This window comes from Antennarius striatus, chromosome 11, assembly GCF_040054535.1.
Source record: "Antennarius striatus isolate MH-2024 chromosome 11, ASM4005453v1, whole genome shotgun sequence".
Classification (NCBI taxonomy): domain Eukaryota; kingdom Metazoa; phylum Chordata; class Actinopteri; order Lophiiformes; family Antennariidae; genus Antennarius; species Antennarius striatus.
Genome location: NC_090786.1, coordinates 8,806,851 through 8,816,468, shown reverse-complemented (window position 1 = coordinate 8,816,468; position 9,618 = coordinate 8,806,851). Strand labels below are relative to the sequence as shown.

At 40.0% G+C, this 9,618-nt stretch overlaps 1 protein-coding gene across 1 annotated transcript; it reads left to right on the top strand.

The window, feature by feature from the left end:
* The first annotated feature begins 363 nt into the window (after window positions 1-363).
* Window positions 364-9,501, top strand: dis3 (DIS3 exosome endoribonuclease and 3'-5' exoribonuclease). The gene is made up of 21 exons (XM_068327519.1): window positions 364-625; window positions 917-1,074; window positions 1,270-1,466; window positions 1,568-1,641; window positions 2,550-2,717; window positions 2,893-3,057; window positions 3,381-3,494; window positions 3,645-3,782; window positions 3,885-4,031; window positions 4,167-4,283; window positions 4,360-4,461; window positions 5,068-5,132; window positions 5,277-5,361; window positions 5,520-5,647; window positions 6,652-6,738; window positions 6,856-7,012; window positions 8,042-8,256; window positions 8,410-8,578; window positions 8,682-8,840; window positions 8,929-9,051; window positions 9,140-9,501. Exons 1-21 carry the CDS (start codon window positions 407-409, stop codon window positions 9,206-9,208), a joined length of 2,856 nt encoding a protein of 951 aa, XP_068183620.1. The 5' UTR covers window positions 364-406; the 3' UTR covers window positions 9,209-9,501.
* Window positions 9,502-9,618: the final 117 nt, after the last annotated feature.

Genomic DNA, 9,618 nt, shown 5'->3' with positions numbered 1-9,618 from the left:
CATGTCTGTCGCTTTACGGCTTATGCAGTACCTACTAATGACAGAAGGGGCGCTGTAGTATTTTTCAGTACTTCGTATCAATCAGTCGTCGCCTTTATCCCCTTTGTTTTCGTCGAAAAATAATGGATGGCCAACCAAAATTACTAGAGACGCTCAACATTACTTTACATTAAAATATAAAATGTAATAATTCTTTAATAAGTATTGTGAACCATCTGATATAATTTCTAGGTAGTGAATGACATCAAGGGTAAAATCAAGATTGAATCAAATGCTGAAGAAAAGATTTCGAGCGTTCGACTAAACTCTGGGAATGTTTTTACGGTCCATTGAATTATACGTACACATGTGTAGAGAGCTCTTTGGTTTCCCTATACCGTAGGCTTAAACAGTTTTTTTTTTAACCATGTTAAAATCTAAAACCTTCGTTAAGAAGACCCGGTCGGGTGGAGTGTTGAAGATCGTGCGAGAACATTATCTGAGAGATGATATTTGGTGCGGGAGCGAAGTTTGCGATGAGTGCAAACAGGAATCCACGGTGCTACAGAGAGATGCGTGCATGGAGAGCAACTTGTGCTCTTTTCCACACTACCTGATCCCTGATACGAATGTGGTGCTACATCAGGTAAGAAGTGTTCCTTTAGATATCTACTACGAGTATTCAAGCGACAAGTGATCTGTGATCAACAGGCAGCGTATGTTTTGATTTCCAGACACAGCCATCTATTACTACAGTATGTAGATTCTCAATTATTGTCTCATGCCTAGCTGGGTTAATCAGCTCATCTGTGTTTTCTAATCAGTGTTTTTGTCAAAATAATGTCTGTTAACCAGTTGCAGGATTGATTCAAACCTTTCCGCCAGATTCCGAAAAGCTGTTCTTCGACGTCATGTTTACAAAATGTATCTCCTACAGATTGACATATTGGAAGATCCTGTGATTCGCAATGTGATCATCCTTCAGACTGTGCTGCAGGAGGTGCGCCACCGCAGTGCTCCAGTGTACAAACGCCTGAAGGACATCATACATGAGAAAGAGAAACAGTTCTACACATTTACCAATGAACACCACAGGTATAAAGATATGTGTGTCCTTTACTGCATTGCAATTTCTTATGAATGACAGAATTATACGTTTGGAAAAAAATACAGTTGCAGTTGCACATGAAGTTATTATACAGCTTCCTCTTCGCTCAAAGATATTATTAGGCCTCTAGAATGACTTGTATCCTTGTTACACGTTCCTTTGCATCATTTCTATTCTTCCAGAGAGACATTTATTGAACGGGAGCCAGGGGAGACCGCCAATGATCGTAACGACCGTGCAATCCGTGTGGCAGCAAAATGGTACAGTGAGCACCTGAAGACAGCAAAGTCTGAGGGAGAGAGGCTCAGGGTGGTCCTTCTCACTAATGATTTGGGGAACAAGCAGAAAGCAGAAGAGAGTGACCTGTTGGTGTACAAATGTAAGTTGTCTTATTGTGCTCTTCCAAGTGTCATTCTAGTCTTAAATGGCAATGATTTTATGTACAAGTTTGTGAAGAGCTGTTATAAAATTACTTTCTAGGTGAAGAGTATATCAAGAGCTTGACAGCAAACCCTGAGCTTGTGGATCGTCTGGCCTTGTCCAATGATGACAAGGTAAATATTTGCACAATACGTTCTCTTCATGTGTACTGACTGCATATCATTTATCTGTTTTATATCCCTATGTTTTTTGGGCCCCTATGTGAACTATGCTCCATAGTAAAATGAATTATGGAGCATAGTTCATTTTACCTCAAGAAAGTTGTGCTTGCCTGGGATACACTTTAAGAAAAATTTGTGCATCCCAACATGACGCTTATGCATCCCATTGGATGAGAGACGACACGTCTTCAAGAACTTTCTTAAACGTCCAGTGGATTTACTTAAACAGCTTTTGGATAGAACTAAAGATGTAATACAGGTTTTTTTTTTCACTTTTACTTTTGACTTTTGCAAAGAAAACTATTTTCACTCAATAGTTTTCTTTGTCTTTAATTCGTATACTATATTCTCCTTTGGACACTGCAACAATCAATCAACCTTTATTTTTAGATCACTTAAATCACATCAGCAGACATTTCAACATGCAGACAGACAGAGAAACCCAATAGGACTCTCCAAGCATAAGTGACAGCTTATGCTTGCTCTGGAGGGTCTAACTAACTCCTCGTTCTCACTGCAGTGTGTAAAATGAGCAGACGCTGTGTTACCATATAGTCGATTTTAATAAGGCGAAACAACACAGGTGAGTCTCGTGACAAGAATCTTGCACGAGATCAAAACATAACGGGGATTTCTGGGTTCGAATTTTAAGTGGAGAAATGAAAAAATTGTGAACATATTTGTTGAATTGAAGTGCATTTAAAGCTTGCGTCCCCAGGACGCACGCTGTCTGACGATTGTGCATCCCTGTCAGAAAATGTGCGTCAAAGACGCAAGGACACGCGCAAACGAGAACACTGATGGAGTTCCCTTTTCTGTCTTTCTACTAAATGTCAATTTCTGTTTCTTTTTCTGATCAGAATGAGATCACAAGCAGTAAGGTGTTGTTCCCGGAGCATCTCCCTCTGTCTAGAATCCAAGCTGGAATTAAGAGTGGCTCCTTCCTCCAGGGAACATTTCGAACCAGCAGGGACAACTATTTGGAGGCCACAGTTTTTGTCCAGGGAGAGGGGGAGGACAGCACAGAGGTGTGTGTCTGAAAATGTGTTTAAGAGCATATAATGTTGGGTTTTAACAATTATCCACCATCTGGAATGGAAACCTAAAATAAATGTTAAGTGGGTTTGGGTGAAAATTTGTCTTGTACAACTGCTTCTAGTTAGAGGAATTACTATTGTTCTGGTCTTTTTGGATTGCTTACAGGTTCTTATCCAGGGTCTTCAGAACCTCAACAGAGCTGTGCACCAGGATGTGGTTGCTGTGCAGCTGTTGCCAAAGAACCAGTGGGTGGCTCCCTCATCGGTCGTGTTGCAGGATGAGGGCGAGGCAAAGGACGATAGCGGTGAAGAAGAAGAGGAGGATAAAATGGTGTGTTTGGATTTTGATTAGCCTGCTTTGTCTATACTTACAGTTGGAGAAAAGAGTATATCAGAATGTTATTCAGCAGGCTGTTCCTTGGTTAAGATGGTGTGTATATTCTATGTACACCAAAACAGAGACAATAACCTTTATTAAATTTGTGATAGAAAGACATCCTGCCATCCCTGATTTGACTTTATAAATGATGCAGAAGACAGGGTTAGATGGAGGCAACTGATTTGCTGTGGCGACCCCTGAAGGGAAAAGCAGAAAGGAAAAGAAGAAGAATTGCTTTATCTTAATGAGTTCCACTCACCTGTGTGTCTGAACAGTTGAAGGTTTCAGCAGCTGAAACATCCCGGAAACCTACTGGCAAAGTAGTGGGAATTATCAAAAGGAGCTGGAGGCCATTCTGTGGAATGCTTAATACCTCCCACATTAAAGAGGTAAGCATTGTTATGCTCAATAATTCCAAGTGTCATATGTATGAATTTCAGCTGACATTACTTTACACCAGATACTGTGTGCTGTAGAAACTGTGTAGTTCTTTTGTGTGCCACTACCAGCACTGACCATTTCCAGCTTTTTTCATTCAGTCAACACGGCATCTTTTTACCCCTGCTGACCGCCGCATTCCTCGCATTCGTATTGAAACACGTCAGGCATCCACACTGGCAGGCCAGAGGATTATGGTGGCCATCGATGGGTGGCCAAAACACTCAAGATACCCAAATGTGAGTTCACACTGTTCAGTCTTTGGAACTTAGATATCCTTATGACTGGTAATAAAAATCCAAGAATGTTCATGGAAAGAAATATTTTTACATCTTTGTTAGGGTCACTTTGTACGCAGTCTGGGCTGTGCAGGGGATAAAGACACAGAGCAGGAGGTGCTGCTACTGGAGCATGATGTCCCTCACCAGGCCTTCTCTCAGGCCGTGCTCAGTTTTCTACCCAAGATGCCATGGTCCATCACACCAGAGGTAAGGGCAGCTTTCCTTGAGACGCATTTACTAGTGGTCGTATCACAGGTTTGTTTATCACTCACTAGGGGATCTATCTCTTATCTGCATGCATTTTGATCACTAGATGTATTAATTTGGATGTATTTGACAAAGGACATGGTGAGGAGAGAAGACCTGAGGCATCTGACAGTGTGCAGTGTGGACCCTCCAGGATGTACTGACATAGATGACGCCCTGCACTGTAGAGAGCTGGAAAATGGGAACCTTGAGGTACACAGATTGCAAACGCAACACAATAAATTAAGTGTGATTTGTTTGTCTTATTTATAATGCTTGTATGGTTTAGGTTGGAGTCCATATTGCTGATGTAAGTCATTTCATTAGACCTGGCAACGCGTTGGACAAAGAGGCGGCCAGTCGTGGCACCACTGTATACCTGTGTGGCAAAGTAAGGAAAAATTAATGTAACTAATAAATCTACAGTATTTGCATCTGTGTGTTTTCTTAAAATTAGAGTTTGTTTTGTCATTACCGTTGTGAATTTAACATTTGAAAAATGTCAGAATTCAGATGAGCAGAGAACTTCCTTTGAATGTTTGAATTGCAAATGTTTTGGCAGTTTGGCCCACTGTTATAGGCTGGACCGCAGCTTAATGATAATATATGGTATTCATATTTTTTTACTCTAAATAAATGTTAGCTGGAGGTGCAAACAGATGATAGTATTCAGTGCTTATTTGTTTTACTGCTTATTTACTTTCCTAAATTGACTTATGAGCTTAGGTCATTTATTTTTTTTAACAGAATATTTAGTGTGTTTCTTGACCAGCATTTGAGTTCAAGATATGATTAATTTGTGAAACAGTATATAATGCAAAAACATGTTAGCCTATTATGTGTGTAATTGTGCTGCACTTGCATATTTATATATTTATATGGTAATTTCTTATACAACCTTGTGCACGCACTAACACAAATTCAAATCAGCATTTAATGTAAATAGAAATAATTATGGACTGAACAAACTTGTTGTGTTTGATTTTGTTTCAATCAGAGGATCGATATGGTTCCTGAGCTGCTCAGTTCCAACCTTTGTTCTCTACGCTCCAATGTAGACCGGTAAGAACCAGAGATGCATGTACACACACACACACACTGTCGTACTCACAATAATCAATATTATCAATAGGTATTTGTTCATCCAGCAGATGTCAGACGAATATTGTTAAAATGTTTGTTTTTGCTTCAACTTTTTTTCAACAGAATGGCTTTCTCATGTATCTGGGAGATTGACCACGATGCTAAAATTCTGAAGACACGCTTCACAAAAAGTGTCATAAACTCCAAGGTGAGATACCGACACACAGACAGAGTAGACAGGAAATATTGTCTCCATCTGCTGTCATGGTCAATTCATGATGCACTGAAATACAGGGCCAGGATCTTACCGGCGTGATTTTTTTAAAATCGTATTTACTTGCCTCTCTACCTTTTGCTTTGTTTTAGGCATCTTTGACCTATGCTGAGGCACAAATGAGGATTGATGACACCGGAATGAATGATGACATCACCAAGAGCCTACGAGGTCTCAACAAACTAGCCAAAATCCTCAAGAGACAGAGGATAGAGAAAGGGTAAGGGCTGGGAGTTATAGCTGGGAGAATTAGTAGTCCAGATCTATGAAATGTAGGATTATACAGTCTAATGCCAGTCCCTTCGGTTTTTATTTATCTACCCATCAGAAAATCAGAGAAATTACATTTCAGGTTTTAAAAAAAAATTTTTATACACTGTCATAATCTCTGAAGGGAAATTAAGAACGCACACTCTAGTTTTTGTTAGTCAATCAATGTTAGTGTGTACAGGCCCCTGTAATACACACAACCACACACAAGGGGGCCTGTAAGCATGCAGGGGAGGTAGAGTGGCGGGGAGGTAGAGTGGCGGGCAGCTCCTTCATGGTGCGCCCAAATGAGCAGCTTGTGACGGGGGATGGCACCCTGCTCAAGGGCGCCTCGGCGGTGTTCCAGAGGTGAGCTGACACCTCCCACCATCAGGAGGTGAGCTGACACCTCCCACTATCAGGAGGTGAGCTGACACCTCCCACTGTCAGGAGGTGAGCTGACACCTCCCACTGTCAGCTCACCTCCGGGTGGTTTTTTTGGGCGGGAGCGGGAATCGAACCGCCAATCTCAGAACATTGGACGACCCGCTCTACCGCCCCCTTTACCACTGAGCCACTGCCGCCCAGTTGAATGAAAATTTCAAACAAAAGTAACAGAATTATTAAAGATGCAATGGAGAAGAAGCATCCTTTATTAATCCCATTGGGGAAATTATAGATAGATGGATAGATGGATAGATGGATGAATGGATGGATGCTTACTTTAGTGATCCCAAGGGAAATTCAGGGGGAATGTTTTCCACTACTCTATTTCACACACATACTGTATGTATGTACAGCTCCCAAACAAACACACACACACACACACACACCGCCCAAGACTCAGTGGACACAGATATTGCTGCCTGTAATATGACAGATTAATGTAGAACATTTCTACAGTTAATCTTAACTTTTCAATAATAATACTGGCTTAAATGTGTTTTGTTTTGTGTTTCATCTGATATCCTTCAGGGCATTAACGCTGTCATCTCTAGAGGTCCGTTTCCACATTGACAGTGAAACCCACGACCCCATTGACCTGCAGACCAAAGAACTCATGTAAGTAACTTCAAACAGGAACAACGTTGCACATGACTTCATTTCAAATGATTTTCCTGAATGTGTGTTTCATGTTGTTCAGGACAATTGAAAATGTACCCACCTCTTGTTTCATAGGGAGACAAATTCCATGGTTGAAGAGTTCATGCTGCTGGCCAATATTTCAGTTGCCCAGAAGATTTATGATGAATTTCCTGATTGTGCTATGCTGAGGAAACATCCAGCACCGCCTCCATCCAACTACGACATCCTCCTCAAGGCTGCAAAGTCCAAAGTGAGTGGTGACTAATGGTCATGAGAAAAAAGGGTTAGGTTTTCAAGTTTTATGCTTTTTTTTTTTTTTTTGGAGTTACATTATTTCATTTGTCTTGTTTTGGGTGAGAGATGTCTTTCAGTCATATTAGCAACACATATCTAAAGTATAAGACGTGTCACATTGATGTTCCATATGCTTGAACTGTTTCTAGATCTTTTTTCAAGGATTCAAGCAGCTAGGCATGAATTAAGTATGAACTAGTTTGTGCCTTTTAACATTAGGTTAAGTAATGACTGCCTTGTCAGGTCAACTCAAGTAACCCCACTCATCTCTTCCATTTTTGAGAACTGCTAATTCTTTACTTTTAGTTTATGTAGTTATCTATTTTACTCCTTTATCTCTTATTTTGATTTCTTTCAGCCACTTGGCCATTGCTCTTAGCTTTTTATTTTGACCATTTAGCTATCATTTTTTCCTAGTGATCCATCCATTGATCCTTAACTATCAGTTTTAACCAAATCACTTTTCCAGTTGACTTAGAATTTTTCATTTAAAACATTTGTTCTTTGCTAAACCCAAAGGAATTCTAGGAAAGCTCTTAACATTCCATTAACTCCAACCCCAAAATTTACAAAAAAATAAGAAAAATGGTAAAATCTCTAAATTTTTAAAACAATTGTCAAAAGGCTTTGCAGTCTGAATGGCATCCCCTCACAGTCAGGACTTGGCACCCAGGCGACCAACTGATCATTTCTCCTTCAATCCCTTTATGTCATTCAGTTATCTATGTCATTGTGTAGGCGTGTCATCTTCTCTGCTCCCATACTAACTTGTTTCTTGTAACCTCAAGGCTTATTTCATGTTTTTACAAACATGCTGAGCTTTTCCATAATCTTCCACGAACTCAGAAGGACACCTTCTGGATGGAAATCCCTACCACAGACTAAAACACATGCTTAGCCTATAATAAACATAATATGCTTAAAATTAATGTGGTGATGATTCCTACTGTAAATAACTTTCTTTTTTTGTTTTTTTTCTCATCAGAACGTTGACATCCACACAGATTCAGCTAAGGCTCTGGCTGATTCCCTTGACATAGCTAAAGTGAATGGTTTCCCGTACTTCAACACACTGCTGCGTATCTTGGCTACTCGCTGTATGATGCAGGCCGTCTATTTTTGTTCTGGCATGGACAGTGACTTCCACCACTATGGCCTTGCTTCACCCATTTATACACACTTTACATCACCAATTAGAAGGTATGATGATATATTCCGCCCAATTCAAGTTAATGTTGTGAGTCAAGCTTTTCTGCAACATAAATATTCACTGCTTTTTTCTGACCTCTGTGTGTCCTCCTAAACCCCTGTCTTCTTCTTTCTTTCACTCTACTCATTTGCTCTGCTTCTCAGATATGCAGATATTATAGTACACCGCCTACTGGCGGTGGCCATTGGAGCAGACTCCACCTACCCAGATTTGATGGACAAACACAAACAGTCAGCCCTCTCCAACAACCTCAATTACAGACACAAAATGTCCCAGTATGCACAAAGGGCATCTGTGGCATTCCACACACAGGTACCCCCACGTCAACACTTCTTTTTTTTTAACACAGATAAACTCCACTGTCCTGAACAATCATAATAACCCTCACAATTTTTGTACTAATATCGCCCTGAAGTTGTTCTTCAAGAGCCGAGGTATACTGAATGAAGAGGGGTTTGTCCTGTTTGTGAGGAAGAATGCAATCATTGTTCTCATCCCAAAGTTTGGCCTGGAGGGAACCGTTTTCTTTGACAACAAAGACAAGGCCACTCCCAACCTTCTTTTTGATGAAGAGGTATATATTATGTACAAATGACTAAATCAAAATTGCTGCACGTTAATCATCAGAAGACAGTGTTTATAAAAATATTTTCTGTGTTTAGGGTCCAACTCTCACGATACAACAGCACACCTTCCGAATTTTTGACAAGGTTAAGGTCACCATCAGTTTAGACGACTCGAACATTCAGCATCAGAAGATCCGCATGGCTCTGATTGACCCTGTGGTAAGAACTGACTTAAGAGATCACAGGTTTTTGAATCTCAATATTGCCAGTAATTGGTTGAAATGTCAGTTATTTGCCTTTATTTTAGATCCCTGGTGTGAGTGTTGCAGCTCCAGATGTTGAACCACATGCCAAGAAGCCAAAACTGGACAACTGACAGGAAAAGAATCGCCTGAACAGCATTTCGAGAAATTGTTTAAGTTCATGTGTCATTTTCTGATCCGTGAAATACTTTTTGGTCGTGGATCTGTGCGAGACAGAATTTTGTAAATGCAATGTAACATGTCAAATAATAGTGTACTCAACTCTCATTTAAGTATTTTATCCATGTGTTTGTGTATTTTTTTAGAAGCACCATGAATATATTGTATAATTTAAAACTTTTACTTGTAAAAGTTTTTTTTAAAGAAAATTATTCATAAATGTGACAAGTCACAATTATCTACAGCCTTGCTTGTCATCACAAATTAAGAAAGATAAGCACACAGAGACTTAAGAATTAATTTAATCTGTCAACCTGTCCCATTCTTTCAAGTGTATCAGAAATAAAAGGCTCAATCAGCTTTT

Excerpts from the sequence above, each read along its gene's own strand:
- dis3 (XM_068327519.1), top strand. The coding sequence starts at position 407 with ATGTTAAAATCTAAAACCTTCGTTAAGAAGACCCGGTCGGGTGGAGTG. Across the intron at positions 626-916 it reads CGAATGTGGTGCTACATCAG|ATTGACATATTGGAAGATCC; the intron begins GTAAGAAGTGTT and ends TATCTCCTACAG. Across the intron at positions 8,579-8,681 it reads CTGTGGCATTCCACACACAG|TTGTTCTTCAAGAGCCGAGG; the intron begins GTACCCCCACGT and ends ATCGCCCTGAAG.